The sequence below is a fragment of the Thecamonas trahens genome (assembly GCF_000142905.1).
Source record: "Thecamonas trahens ATCC 50062 unplaced genomic scaffold supercont1.58, whole genome shotgun sequence".
Taxonomy (NCBI): domain Eukaryota; order Apusomonadida; family Apusomonadidae; genus Thecamonas; species Thecamonas trahens.
Window position 1 is genome coordinate 130,781 of NW_013657622.1, and position 13,976 is coordinate 144,756.

At 64.7% G+C, this 13,976-nt stretch overlaps 6 protein-coding genes across 6 annotated transcripts; 3 read left to right on the forward strand and 3 right to left on the reverse strand.

The window, feature by feature from the left end:
* Positions 1–237: 237 nt before the first annotated feature.
* AMSG_10478 (uncharacterized protein) lies at positions 238–3,156 on the forward strand (the record flags this gene model as incomplete). The annotated part of the gene is made up of 2 exons (XM_013898181.1): positions 238–260; positions 573–3,156. 2 exons carry the CDS (start codon positions 238–240, stop codon positions 3,154–3,156), a joined length of 2,607 nt encoding a protein of 868 aa, XP_013753635.1.
* An 86-nt stretch (positions 3,157–3,242) lies between these two features.
* Positions 3,243–3,857, reverse strand: AMSG_10479 (isochorismatase domain-containing protein 1; the record flags this gene model as incomplete). The annotated part of the gene is made up of 1 exon (XM_013898182.1): positions 3,243–3,857. One exon carries the CDS (start codon positions 3,855–3,857, stop codon positions 3,243–3,245), a length of 615 nt encoding a protein of 204 aa, XP_013753636.1.
* A 972-nt stretch (positions 3,858–4,829) lies between these two features.
* Positions 4,830–6,874, forward strand: AMSG_10480 (uncharacterized protein; the record flags this gene model as incomplete). Its single annotated transcript, XM_013898183.1, has 4 exons — positions 4,830–4,992; positions 5,213–5,676; positions 5,700–6,128; positions 6,170–6,874. The coding sequence occupies 4 exons, from the start codon at positions 4,830–4,832 to the stop codon at positions 6,845–6,847; spliced, it is 1,734 nt and encodes a 577-aa protein (XP_013753637.1). The 3' UTR covers positions 6,848–6,874.
* Positions 6,875–6,893: 19 nt separating this feature from the next.
* On the reverse strand, positions 6,894–7,886 carry AMSG_10481 (uncharacterized protein; the record flags this gene model as incomplete). Its single annotated transcript, XM_013898184.1, has 1 exon — positions 6,894–7,886. One exon carries the CDS (start codon positions 7,884–7,886, stop codon positions 6,894–6,896), a length of 993 nt encoding a protein of 330 aa, XP_013753638.1.
* Positions 7,887–8,128: 242 nt separating this feature from the next.
* Positions 8,129–9,718, reverse strand: AMSG_10482 (dynactin subunit 2; the record flags this gene model as incomplete). Its single annotated transcript, XM_013898185.1, has 2 exons — positions 8,129–9,397; positions 9,665–9,718. The coding sequence occupies 2 exons, from the start codon at positions 9,716–9,718 to the stop codon at positions 8,129–8,131; spliced, it is 1,323 nt and encodes a 440-aa protein (XP_013753639.1).
* A 589-nt stretch (positions 9,719–10,307) lies between these two features.
* On the forward strand, positions 10,308–13,780 carry AMSG_10483 (glycine dehydrogenase). Its single transcript, XM_013898186.1, has 2 exons — positions 10,308–10,351; positions 10,797–13,780. Exons 1-2 carry the CDS (start codon positions 10,319–10,321, stop codon positions 13,761–13,763), a joined length of 3,000 nt encoding a protein of 999 aa, XP_013753640.1. The 5' UTR covers positions 10,308–10,318; the 3' UTR covers positions 13,764–13,780.
* Positions 13,781–13,976: the final 196 nt, after the last annotated feature.

Consider the following 13,976-nt stretch of genomic DNA (forward strand, 5'->3'; position numbering starts at 1 on the left):
CTCACTTCCGCACTAGACACATCCGCACCACCGGGCCAGAAGAGGGCGATCGGGATGGGAGATGGGCGGATGGGTATGATAAGTATATCAACAAGGGAGAGGGGGGGGGGGAGGAGAGGGAGGGAGGGTTGATCAGTGTGGGTGCAGTGGTAGTGGTAGTGGCGGGCGGGGGCGGGAATGGCGGGAGGGGGCTGGACAGAGCAGGCCGTCAGTGCCGCAGTAGTAGATGCAGTGCAAATGCTCGATGCCTCTGACACCATGTCCCCCTTTGATGCGCCTGCTTGAATGTGCCTGCTTGATGTGCCTGTCTGGTACATCGGGCACACATCGGACGGGTGAGGCTGCCAGCGGCATCGGACGGGTAGTGGGTGGTGCAAGCCGGCTGCCTGCCGTCCTGGCGTGCCACCTGACTTGGCGCCGAGTTGCTGACGAGGCGAGCAAGATCGGGAGAGTGGTTGGTGAGCCATGGATGAGTCCAAGGCCAGAGGTCGCGGTGTAGTGGTAGAGGACGATGGCGGTGGTGGGAGTGGGCAGGGGCAGGGGGGGGGTGCTGGCCATGCCCGTGGAAGCAGCTCGGCCCGCCGTCAGCGCAAGTCGCGCTCGCGGTCGTCTGGGGTGGCGGTGAAGGCGGAGGTGAAGGCGGCGGCCAAGGCCGGGTCGAGCAAGGGCAAGAGCAAGGGTAGGTCGAGCAAGAGTGGAGCAGACCCGGCGAGGTCGGAAGAGCCAAGGTCGGCAGAGGCGAGAGACGCCGGGCAGCCAAAGCTGTTCGCGGCGGCGGGCTTTGTCTCGGGCGCGGTGCTACGGCAGGCGCCGAACCAGCGTGTCCCGCGCCCACCGCCGATGCCGCCGCCATCGCTCATGGCTGGGGCGGCAAGTGGGGGTGTTGGCGGAGTGGATCCGGCGCAGATGCCACTGAGGGCGCTGCTGCCAAAGAGCGTGCCGCTGGCGGCGGCGTCAGACACAACCGGAGTGGTCAGTATCGAGCCTGGCGCAAGAGCCAGCCTGCCGCCGCTTCCCTCCGCAGATGCTCGCGGGGCGTGGTGGGCAAGCCCATCCGCCGCGGACTCGCAGCCGCTGACGGTCGCCGAGCATCCCGGTGGGCCGACCGCCGATGCAGCACTCTTTCCCAGCAACGCAGGCATTGCGCTCGCGCCGCAGGAGGCCATCAGACATACACCTCCGGCCGTCTCGACCGTTGTGGTCGGCTCTGTTCACGACCCGCCTCCATCGGCGGCGGTCCTCCCGGCGCAGGCCCTTGTTCCGCCGCCACGGTCAGCCGACGCGCCGCACCCGGCGACCAAGGCCGGGCGGGCGCAGGAGTGGCTGGACCGGGCGCGGGCCGAGCTGCCGCATGTCTTTGAGCTCGCCGACGTGCTCTCGCCACTGGCACGGACATCCCACGTCGGAGGCCAGTACCGAGTCGGGTCGGCGCGGCTTGTGGCCGAGCTCGACGACGAGCACCTGATTTTTGGCCTCGTAGCCGAGTATCTGCAGCATATCGGCAAGAGCGCGTCGCCGTTGGCCGGTGCGGCTGCAGCTGCTGCAGAGCTCCTGGTCTCGGCCCCGGGCTACGAGCCGCGGCTACCAGCGGCCCATCCGCGGCTAGATGGGGCGCCGCGGCTGACGGCCGCGCTGCGCCTTGCCGGCGAGTCTGGGCTCGCGCTTTGGGCGCCTCAGGGCGAGGCTCCCAGCGGAGCTGCGGAGCTTGATCCGCTGCTAGACACACTGGGTGTCGAGCGGCGGGTCATCTCTGCCTATGAGCGCGGAGCGCTGCTTTCGTCACCGTTCCGCAAGGTCGACCCGGCGGTCGAGCGAGCGAGGGAGAAGGAGCGGGCGATGTGGGTGTCGGGCAAGCGCGGCCGGAGCCGCGATGAGCCCAGTGACTCGATGAAGGTCAATATCTGGGACGCGCGCGACGAGGTCAACACGCATTTGACATGGACGGCGTCGGGCGACATCGAGTCCGGCACGCTCAACGCGCTTGTCCTCGCGGCAACGCAGCCGCAGCGGTACGACACCACGTTTGTGGAGGCGCTGCTAATGACGTTCCCGTCGGTGGCCCCGGTGGCATGTCTCATCACCAAGCTGATGGAGCGGTTCAACGTGCCGGACTCGCTCGACGACGACGGGACGCGAGTGGTGGACGCGGTCGAAGCGCGGGCCATCCAGGCGCGGGTCCTAGACGTTGTCGAGCGGCTCTTCTCCGAGTACCCATACGTGCTTGAGCAGGGCGATGTGCAGGCGCTGGTGCACTTTCTGGAGTCGGTCGCGCCACGGGCCGGGTGGCAAGCTGCGAGCGAGCGGCTGATGGGTATGCTCCGCGAGCTGCAGGCCGGACGGCGGGCGGTGGCCGGGCCAGCACAGTTTGACACGTCGGCGCCCGCGCTGCTGATGTCGGGCAAGGCGGCGATCGAGCCGGGCGACTCTGTGCTGGCGATGAATCCTGTGGAAGTCGCGCGGCAGCTGACACTCATTGAGTACGATCTGTTTGCAGCGATCCGGCCGACCGAGTTCCTCGGCCTCGCCTGGTCCGAGCCGCACCTCCGCGACAAGGCGACGAACCTGAGACGGGCGACAGCGCGGTTCGAGGCGGTCTCGTTCTGGGTGGCGACGACGATTCTTCGCCAGCCGTCGAAGCACATGCGCGCCGGGGCGATCACGTTCTTCATCAGGGTGGCGACGGCGTTCCGGGCTCTCAACAACTTCTCGGGCGTCATGTGCGTTCTGGCGGCACTCTCCAACTCTGCTGTCTCGCGACTCAAGTTTACCTTTCCGCTCCTGCAGCCCGATGTGGTGGAAGAGCGCGAGGCGCTAGACAAGCTGCTCTCGGTCGAGTTCAACTCGAAGCGATACAAGGAGGCGCTGCGGTCATGCAACCCGCCGTGCATCCCGTACCTCGGCCTCTTCCTCTCGCAGCTGACGTTCATCGAGGAGGGCAACGATCCGTTCAATCCGGACGGGACCATCAACTTTTTCAAGCATCTCAAGGCGTACGAGACAATTGCCGAGATCCGGCGGTACCAGCTGATGCCGTACAATCTGCGGCGGCTGCCGCAGCTGCTGACATATCTCAACTCGCTCAGCTACGCCTCGAATGCTGAGCTGTACGACCTCTCGATACAAGTCGAGCCACGCGGCGCGTCGTCTGTCCCGTAGCCGCGATAGCGACTGGCGGAGAGCATTGAATGCCCGTGTGCGTGTGCTGAGCGCCGGCATCGCCGTCTTTACAACATGTCTAGCGTTCAGAGGAGCGGGTCGGCGTCGGGGTGCAGCGGGTTCTTGACGACGTTGAGGCATGCCTTGAAAGCCGGGCTCTTTGCGTCGCGGATGAGCTCGTAGATGAGCGACTGCGAGGTGGTGACGACGACGCCTGCGGCGCGCATGCGGTCGAGGGCGACGTTGCGGTCGTAGAGACGCTGCGAGCCGATGCCGTCGGCAAGGGCGTGGACGGTGTAGCCGCGATCAACGAGGTCGAGGGCGGTCTGCTGGACACAGATGTGACCCTCGAGGCCCATGAGGACCACATTCTTGACCTCGGGCAGATCGTCGGCGAGGAGGGCCTCGACCTCGGGCGTGACCATGGAGAACAGGGTCTTCTCGAACGAGCGGACAAGAGTGCCGTCGTCAAGATCGGCGGCGGCGCCTGGGGCTGGGAGATCAAGCTCTGCGGCAGTGTGGCCAAAGGCCTTGGGATACTGCTCGGTGACGACGACAGGCACCGAGAGGGCCGACGCGGCACCGAGCATGGTGTGGGCGACCGAGACGACCGAGTCCCAGTTGGCCACCAGTGGGCGGAAGGTCTCCTGAATGTCGCAAACAAAGACCGCTGTCCGGCCGAGTCCTGCACGAGCTGCCATGGCCATGCGAGCTGTGGGGAGATGTGTGGGGTGGGCTGCAGGAGGAAGGGGGTGGGGGGCGGGGGAGGAACGATTAATTGAACGAGAGAGTGTTGATTGTTGGGGCGGACGATTAATTGAACGAGAGAGTGTTGATTGTTGGGGCGGACGATTAATTGAACGAGAGAGTGTTGATTGTTGGGGCGGACGATTAACTGAACGAGAGAGTGTTGATTGTTGGGGCGGACGATTAATTGAACGAGAGAGTGTTGATTGTTGGGGCGGACGATTAATTGAACGAGAGAGTGTTGATTGTTGGGGCGGACGATTAACTGAACGAGAGAGTGTTGATTGTTGGGGCGGACGATTAATTGAACGAGAGAGTGTTGATTGTTGGGGCGGACGATTAATTGAACGAGAGAGTGTTGATTGTTGGGGCGGACGATTAATTGAACGAGAGAGTGCTGATTGTTGGGGCGGACGATTAACTGAACGAGAGAGTGTTGATTGTTGGGGCGGACGATTAATTGAACGAGAGAGTGTTGATTGTTGGGGCGGACGATTAACTGAACGAGAGAGTGTTGATTGTTGGGGCGGACGATTAACTGAACGGGAGAGTGTTGATTGTTGGGGCGGACGATTAATTGAACGAGAGAGTGTTGATTGTTGGGGCGGACGATTAATTGAACGAGAGAGTGCTGATTGTTGGGGCGGACGATTAATTGAACGAGAGAGTGCTGATTGTTGGGGAGAAACGATTAATTGAACGAGAGAGTGTTGATTGTTGGAGGGGCGAGTGTTGATCAATGATGGTGGCAAGGCCTGGTTGCACGATTGGAGATGCACGCGACAAGGACGATGCGACAGGCAGGCGAGGGAGGAGACGGAGACTGAAGGGAGGCGGACACTTGTCGCTGAGACGTAGACAGTGAGCTGAGGATGCATGTGCGTGTGCGTCTCGGGAGAGAGCATGTGTGGCCAGACCTGCCCGGCATGGCCCTCCTTACCATTACCACCCTCCTGGCCCTTGCCCTTGTCCTCCCTCGCCCCGTCACCGCCACCGCCTCGGTCGACTGGGCTGCCTTTGGCATCGGGCCCGGCGAGGATGTGGCCCAAGCCGTAGCTATGGACGAGAACGATGTCGTCTATGTTGTCGGTATGTCATGCCTCCCTCCCCCCCCCCCCTTGCAGTGGCAGCGCGAGTGGCCTGTCGTGTGGCTGGCGCTGCGCGGACGGGCAGGGCAGTCCAGGGTGTGTGACGCATGCTTGTCCTGGCCATGATCACACGCACGCCCTGTGGTGGTGTCTACCCCCCCCTCCCCCCCCCCCCCCCCTCACCCACATGCCCTCACCCCCCTCCCCCACTCTTGCCACAGGTACCTTCCACAAGTCCATGACCATCCAGTCGCACTCGATCTACTCTACCCTCTCCACCACGGTCGAAGACGATCCGACAGCCGCCGGCTACGGTGAGATGTTTGTCGCCGCCTTTGATCCTGACGGCACGTACCTCTGGGCCGTCTCGTCGGCCGTCACCGCCGGCTCTGGCCATGGCCTCAAGCTCTCGGCCGCAGAGGCGACCGTCAAGTCGGGCAACGCTCTGTACATCACGGGCGTGCTCTCGGGCGAGGCGGTGCTCGGCGACTTTACTCTCAACTCGCCCGACCCCGCCGACCCAGTTGTTGTCCTTATCAAGGTCGTGCCGCAGACGGGCGTCATTGAGTGGGCCACGTCGGCAGAGATCGAGACCTTTGGCGGCCGTGTGGGCATGACGTACAACCCGGACAACCAGGTCGTCGCCCTCACCTCGTACATCCGCTACAACGCTACCTTTTACGCCGTCAAGGAGCCGGGCGCCCCCAGGACGAGGTCGTCCTCTCGTGCCCGGTTGTTGAGCAGACGTCGGAGACCTGCGCCGTCGTCGTCGTCTACAACAACCTCGGTGGCATCACCCTTACCGAGCTTGTCCCGCCTGTAACCGCAAAGTCGTGGATCATCCCCACAGACATCGTTTACTCCTCTACCGACACCACCTACTTCTTCACCGGCTCGATGGTCGGCTGTGTCACCTTTGACGCCTCAATCGGCCATACCTGCGTCCCGGGCGTCGGCCAGGAGGGCGTCTTCCTTGCCCAGTACCACTCCTCGTCCGGCAAGTTTGTCTCGGCCCAGGCCTACAAGACCGGCTCGGCAACCAACACCGACCTCGGCACATCGGTCGACGTCGATGAGTCCGGCAACCCAGTCGTGGTCGGCACCTTCCGCGACGTCGCCAACTTTGGCTCCATCTCGGTCATTGGCACCCCAACGCCTGGTCCGCCTTTATCTTCAAGTACCACACCGTCGAAGGTTCCGTCCTCTGGGCTGAGGCCGTCGCCTCAGACGGCTCAGACATTGGCGCCGGCGTCCACGTCACCCCGCAGTCTCGCGACGTCATGTTTGTCGGTATCGTCTCGGGCTCGGTCGAGATCCAGGGCGTGCCCGTCAACGTTTCCAAGGGCGTGGTCCTCGCCCAGTTTGACGGCGACACCGGCGACCTTGAGTTTGCTCAGGTCCAGCAAGGCACCCTCTACTCGACTGACTTTGCTCTTGCCCGCACCCAGCCGGCCGGCGGCGCTCCGCTACCCATGGTCCTCGTCGGCGGCTTCCTCAACGAGACCGCAAACGTCTTTGACGTCGCCATCATCCACTACGGTGACACTCCGCTGCCCCCGGCCCCGCCCTCGCCGCCCACCACCACCGCCGTATCAACCGCGTCTTCGACCGGTACCGCCGCCTCGCCCCACCACCACGAGCACGTCGCCGTCGCCGTCGCCGTCGTCTTTGGCCTCGCCCTCCTCGTCGGCGGCGCCATCCTCGGCTTTATCTACCGGCGCCAGTCCTCGGGCAACTTTCCGCATCAGCGCCTCGACGACCAGGGCCGCCTCCCGCCCTCGGCTCGCTCCGCAAACATCGATGCCTCGCTCTCGGGCCCGGCCGCTGCCGCCAGCTCCATGTACGGCGCCCTCTAACTTGCTCCCTCACACCTATAAAGCACACACCTTTCGCTTCCGTTTATCAACTCATCAGTGAGAACAAATAGCCAAAGACAAACCTGTCCTGCTCAAACGGCAGCTTGGGATCGTGGATCTGCCCACTCGCGGCATTCATGCTGAGAAGGTGCGACGCCCTCGCCGCATACTTTTTGCACACGGCGAACACCGTCTCCGAGTCCGAGCCTGAGCCCACAGCCATTGTCGGCTGGCACGACACGTATTTTTTGCCGATCCGCGTCACCACATACGGCGAGTCGTACGTGTAGCCGGGCACAACCTTGACAAAGTCGAGATCCACCGGATCTGACCCGCCCGCATACACAATGCCGTAGACCGTGCCGGACGCGCCGCTGGTCAAGGCCACGTACGGGCCGAGTGAGTCCTGTGCTACCACTCTCGGAGCGGTCCCGTTGAAGAATACCTCAACCATCTGCCACGCCAGCCCCGATCGCATCTGCACAACCATGACCGGCTTCCCATCGTCGTCGGTAGTCCACGCCGACACGCTCGGCGAGTACCATGCCGGCATCATCGCCGTCACCTGGTGCAGGATCTTGCCGGAAAAGGGCTGAAAGGCGACAGCCATGAGACTGCCACTCTCCGCCCATGCCACAGCCACGCCCTCGCTATCCCCGTCAGTCAAGCCGACGCCGATGATCGCGTAGCCGACCGGAAGAACCGGCGCATCCGTCTCGGCCGCCGTGATGTTGCTCGCCCCCACAGTGGCCACCAGCAGGGCAAACTCGGTCGTCGATCCGGTGGGATAGCTCACAATCTGCCCCGACGGATCGCCGGTTGCCACCAGCGGTGCAGAAACCATCGGAAACGGTGGGAGCTCGACACCCGATGTAAGCAGAGTCAGCTCGCCAGAGGCCTCGTCCAGTCGCCCCAAATAGCCCCCCGGTCCGTTATCTCCGTAGATGAGGCAGAGCTCTCCCGACGCGCCTGCGCCACAGCAGAGCGCAATCCCAGTCACAGCCAGAGCCAGCATCATCACAAACCGTCCTGCCGTCATCCTCTCCGCAAAATGTCGAGTCACGTCTGACGGTGTACTTCTCCTCTGCCTCGCCGTGTGTGGTGGCGATGGGTCCAGGGGTAAAGCCGCGCGTGCAGGTTACTTCTTTTTTTTTAGCGGCCAAACCACCAGAAAAAGAGTGTTCGATTCGAACACTGGCGCATGGGGTTGGGGATGGGGATGGGGACGGAGAGGGTGAGGGTAAGAGAGGGAAGCCTTTCTTGTGCGGGGGCAACAGATGGCTACGACAGAGCGGCAATACGAGCCTCGATGGAAGAGACGTTGTCGGCGATGGTCGCCATGTTGGCGGCCATGTTGTCTTGGACGGTGCGGAGGAGGGAGGCGTTGGCGGAGAGCGACGAGGTCAGCTCGGTGTGGGCCGACGAAAGGGCCTCGAGGCGGGAGCCAAAGTTGGCGGCGTCCTCGTGGAGGGCGGCCAAGGTGCGGAGACGCTCGACAACCGCCGGCACGACGTCGGCCATAGCGTCCCACTTTTCGACGGCGGTGTAGACCGTGTCAAGCTTGGCCTCAAAGCCGTGTGCCGACTCGGCAGCCGAGGCCTTGTCCAGCACCTCGTCGAGCTGGGCGGCAAGGCCCGCGAGCTTGCGCTGCATCTTGGTCAACTCGTCGTCGTCGAGCAGCGTGAGCCGCTTGTCGAGGCGGGCAACGGCCTGGACCAGGTCGGACGAGATGGCGGCCGACGACGCGGCGTCTTCGGCCTTGGGCGGCTGGCCGACGATGCGCTCAAGCTCCGAGAGCCTCCGCGAGAGCTCGCCGAGCGTAGCCTCCTGCTTGAGCCGGGCCAGCTCCGGGCGGTAGTAGAGCGAGTAGGTGACAGGCGCATCGGTGTCGGCACCGGTGCTTGCACCGGCCGCGCCAGCCGCCTGCAGGCTCTTGAGCTTGGCGAGCAGGGTGTCTGCGGCGGCCTGCTGCGACTTCAGCGTCGCCTGCAGCGCGGCATCCTCGTCCAGGACCGGGGCACCGGTCGACGACGTCCTCAGCTCGTCCAGCTGCGACTTGAGGCTTTTGAGCCCGTTCTGCATCGTCGCCAGTGACACGCCCTCTTCGGCCAGGCTCTCAACCGCCTCCTTGTCGTCTGCCAGAGCGTTCACGTCGTTGTCCAGCGCCTGAAGCTCACCTGCCACCGCGTGGTACCGCAGCAGCAGCGCCGCCGGGCCAGAAGCCTGGCTCGCAGCCTCTGTCGGTCCGATCTCATAGCGGCTGAGGCCGACCAGCGGGTTGAGCTCGTGCGGCGGGCCGGGCACCCGCCGCCGCCGCCGCCCACGCCGGCTCACCGAGTCGGACATGTCCTCCTCCACCAGCGCGCCCACTGGTACGTCCGCAAACCGCTTGGCCGTATGCTGCGCCGAGCTCAACTTGGCGCTGTTCACCTCGGGCACGTCCACCTCGTCCTCCCCACCAACCGCACCACCTCCTCCGCCCTCTCCACCCTCCTCCTCGCCCTGTGCCACCACGTCGGGCGTCTCAAACACGTCGCGCTCGTCCACATCCTGTCCTCCCCCCCCCACACAGACACAGACACAGACACAGACACACATAGACACATATCCCGTACACTCTATATGTCAGACACAGTCCTTGTGCTCCACCCCCCCCCCCCCCCCCCATCCCCCTTCTTCTTACGGACGCTGTGCCCACCTCCAGGTGGTTTTTTTCCCTCAGGCGGGGGAAAGAGGCCAGGTCCCCGTCCATTTTCCCGCCACCCCCCTTCCCTTCCGCCTTGCCCCTCCCCCCCCCCCCCCCACACACACACATACAATGCCCAGCTTGGCCAGCTTCATGGCCTTGGCTGCAGAGGCTGACGACGACATGCTCTGCGTTCACGGAAGTGAAGTGCTTGCGACTGTGACTGCGCTTGTGCCTGTGTCTGTAGGAAGGGGGGGCCGAGGGGGGGGGGGAAGAGGTGGTTTCCGCGGCTGATCGCGATCGCCATGGCGATCGTGGTCATGCTCGGCGCTGATCGAACAGGCGCTGGTCAAAGGAGTCGCAGGCAGAGGCGAGAAGAACGCTGTTTGGGCAGTGGGTATGCGTATGGTAGTGAGCATGCATGTTGATGTGAGTAGAGATGGTGGAAAGGGGGGACGAAGGGGATCAGAGGTTATGAGGCCGTGGATGTGTGGGTGGGGGGGGGAGGAGGGGGGGGAGGGGGAGGCCGAAGCTGACGTGTTTGACGGCTTTTTCCTACGGATGGCTGGTGCGAGAGGCAGGGAGGCGACAGGGGCTTTCCGGGCATCCCAGCAGATGGGGAGGGTGTGCGAGCATGGGTAAGACGGTGTGGGCAGGGTAGTACGTGGTTTGAACAGGTCACGGGCGGCGGAGGCGGGCGGGATGGCGGGTGGGAGGGAAGGGGGAGGGCGGGTGGCCGTGAGCACGTCAGGCGGCAACTCTGCTCTTTGCTCAACTCGGACAGCATGTGGCGGACCTGCCGCGTCATCACCACCACTGTAAGCAGCCGTTGGCCAGGGGGGTATAGGCGGGGTGGAAGGGGGTAGGACTGGGGTAGGGGAAGGAGATGATGGGAGGAAGGGCGACATGGTGCTGTTTGGAAGAGGCGAGCCTGAGGTTGAGCTTACATGCCCATGACTTATTGTGTGTGTGTGTGTGTGGACGGGCCGTCTGGCTGGCGTCGCATGCTCGGGCTGCGCTGGGCTCGGCTGGCACTGGGCGGGTGGACTGGCTGGCGATGGACGGGCCGTCTGGCTGGCGTCGCATGCTCGGGCTGCGCTGGGCTCGGCTGGCACTGGGCGGGCGGACTGGCTGGCGATGGGCGGGCGGACTGGCTGGCGATGGGCGGGCGGGCGGACTGGCTGGCGATGGGCGGGCGGGCGGACTGGCTGGCGTCTCGGGCTGACGATGGGCATGGCGATTTGGGGGGGGGGGGCTAAACAGTGCGCTGCTGCTGCGCAGCGAGCGATGCTGGTTCGGGCATCGTCGACAGGCGCCGGTTCGAGTTTGCTGGACCCGCTGGACACGTTTCCGCGGCGGCACCACGGACGCATGAACGACGCCGAGGTTGCAGCGATGCTCGAGGTGCTCAACGTCCAGTCTGTGGACCAGCTGATGAACGAGTCGATTCCGGCCGAGCTCCGGGCGACGCAGCCGCTGGAGCTTCCCGAGGGCGTGTCTGAGACGCAGGCGCTTGCCGAGGTCAAGGCGCTGGCGGCGCAGAACCAGGTGAAGGAGTCGCTGATTGGAATGGGGTACTACGGCACGGTCACGCCGCCGGTCATTCTGCGTAACATTGTGGAGAACCCGAACTGGTACACGCCGTACACGCCGTACCAGGCCGAGATCTCGCAGGGACGGATGGAGAGTCTGGTCAACTTTCAGCAGATGGTCTCGGACCTCACCGGGCTTCCGGTGGCCAACGCCTCGCTCCTTGATGAGGGTACGGCTGCGGCCGAGGCGATGGCGATGGCATTCTCGGCAGGGCGCGGCAAGAAGCGCGACTTTTTCGTCGACCGCAACGTGTGGCCGCAGACGCTGGCGGTGCTCGAGACCCGGGCCAAGCCGCTGGGCATCAACATCAAGATTGGCGACGTGTCGACCTTTGACTTTGCCGGCCACTCACTCTTTGGTGGCATCTACCAGTACCCAGACGCGCGCGGCATTGCCTGCGGCAACATCTCGCACTTTGTGGAGGCGACGCAGGCGTCGAACGGGCTGGCCATTGTGGCGACGGACCTGCTGGCGTGCTCAGTCCTCAAGCCGCCGGGCGAGTTTGGCGCCGACATTGTGCTCGGCAACTCGCAGCGGTTTGGCGTTCCGCTTGGGTACGGCGGCCCGCACGCAGCGTTCTTTGCTGTCCGCGACAAGCTCGCCCGCAAGATGCCCGGGCGGCTCATCGGAGTGACGCGCGACTCGGCGGGCAAGCCGGCATTCCGGCTCACACTGCAGACTCGCGAGCAGCACATCCGGCGCGAGAAGGCGACGTCGAACATCTGCACGGCGCAGGCGCTGCTCGCCAACGTTGCGGCCATGTACGCGGTGTACCACGGGCCTGCCGGCCTGCGGTCGATCGCGTCGCGGGTCCACGCCATGGCAGCCGCATTTGCCGCCGGCGTCGCCGCCGATGGCAAGGCCACGTCGGTCTCGGTCCGCGACGCCGAGACGCAAGCGTTCTTTGACACGGTCCTGGTCCGCTTTGACTCGCCGGCCGAGGCGCTGGCGTCCGCCAACGCTGCGCTGGCGGCGGACATCAACGTCCGCGTCGTCGACGACGTCACGCTCGGCGTTGCCTTTGACGAGACTTGCACCGAGGCTACGCTCGCGGCTCTGCTTCCGGCCTTTGGCTCGCGCCTCACGCCGCGCGATGCGCTGGCGCAGGCGGAGCTCGACGCCATTCCGCAGGCGGCGCTCAAGCGTGAGTCCAAGTTCCTCACCCACGCGGTCTTCAACCGCTTCCACACCGAGCACGAGCTGCTGCGGTACATGAACCGGCTGCAGTCGTCGGACATTGGCCTGCAGAACTCGATGATTCCGCTTGGCTCGTGCACGATGAAGCTCAACGCGACGGCCGAGATGATTCCGGTGACGCTCCCGGGCATCTCTGCCATCCACCCGTTTGCACCGCTCAACCAGGTGCCCGGCTACGCGGCGCTGCTGAAGGAGTTTGAGGCGCAGCTCTGCGCTATTACGGGCTTCTCGGCCTTTTCGCTGCAGCCCAATTCGGGTGCAGCCGGTGAGTACGCCGGGCTCTACGCCATCCGTGCGTACCATGAGGCGCGCGGCGAGACGCATCGCAACGTGTGCCTCATTCCTGACTCTGCGCACGGGACAAACCCGGCGTCGGCAGCCATGTCGGGCATGAAGGTGGTGGCGATCAAGACGTCGGCGACCGGCGAGGTGGACCTCGAGGACGCGGCGGCCAAGATTGCCAAACATGGCGAGAAGCTTGGGGCACTGATGGTGACGTACCCGTCGACGTACGGCGTGTTTGAGGCCGGGATCAAGGAGCTGTGCGCCATGGTCAAGGAGGCCGGTGGGCGGGTGTACATGGACGGAGCCAACATGAACGCGCAGGTCGGGCTCATGCGGCCGACGGACCTCGGCGCCGACGTGCTCCACCTCAACCTGCACAAGACGATGACCATTCCGCACGGCGGCGGCGGGCCGGGCATGGGCCCCATCGGCGTTGTGGACGACCTCGTCCCGTTCCTCCCGTCGCACCCGCTGGTGGACAACGGGACAGATGCAGAGTCGGCCATCGGCCCGGTGGCTTCGGCGCCGTGGTCGTCGGCGTCGATCCTGCCGATCTCGTACATGTACATTCGCCTTATGGGCTCAGAGGGCCTGACTAACGCCACGCAGCGGGCCATTCTCCACGCCAACTACATGGCGGCGCGGCTGGAGCCCGAGTACAAGGTGCTCTTCTCCAACGAGGCCGGTCGCGTGGCGCACGAGTTTATCGTCGACCTCCGTCCGCTCACCAAGGCCACCGGGGTGGAGGCCGGCGACGTGGCCAAGCGGCTGCAGGACTTTGGCTTCCACGCCCCGACCATGTCGTGGCCGGTGGCAGGCACCATCATGATCGAGCCGACCGAGAGTGAGACCAAGGAGGAGATGGACCGCTACATCGACTCCCTCCTCGCCATCCGCAGCGAGATTGCTGACATCGAGGCCGGCCGCATCTCTATCGAAGACTCGCCGCTCCGCAATGCCCCGCACACCGCCGACGTCGTCACCGCCTCGGAGTGGAACCGCGCCTACTCGCGCGAGCAGGCCGCCTTCCCGCTTCCCTGGGTCCGCCAGCGCAAGTTCTGGCCCAAGGTCGGCCGTGTCGACGACGTCTTTGGCGACCGCAACCTGGTCTGCACCTGCCCGCCCATGGAGGATTATGTCGAGGCTGACGAGTAAACCTGATCCAGAATCCCCCCCCCTTCTGCATCGCCCCCCCCCCCTCCCCCCCCTCCGTAGTTGCCATCGGATGGCTGGCGGCCAACCCGACCCGGTGACACCACCCGGTGACACCACCCGGTGACACCACCCGGTGACACCCACACTCCCATGTCCACTCCCTTGCAAAATGTCGTTGGAAGCGCATTTGGTCTCTATTATACTGCGATGGTT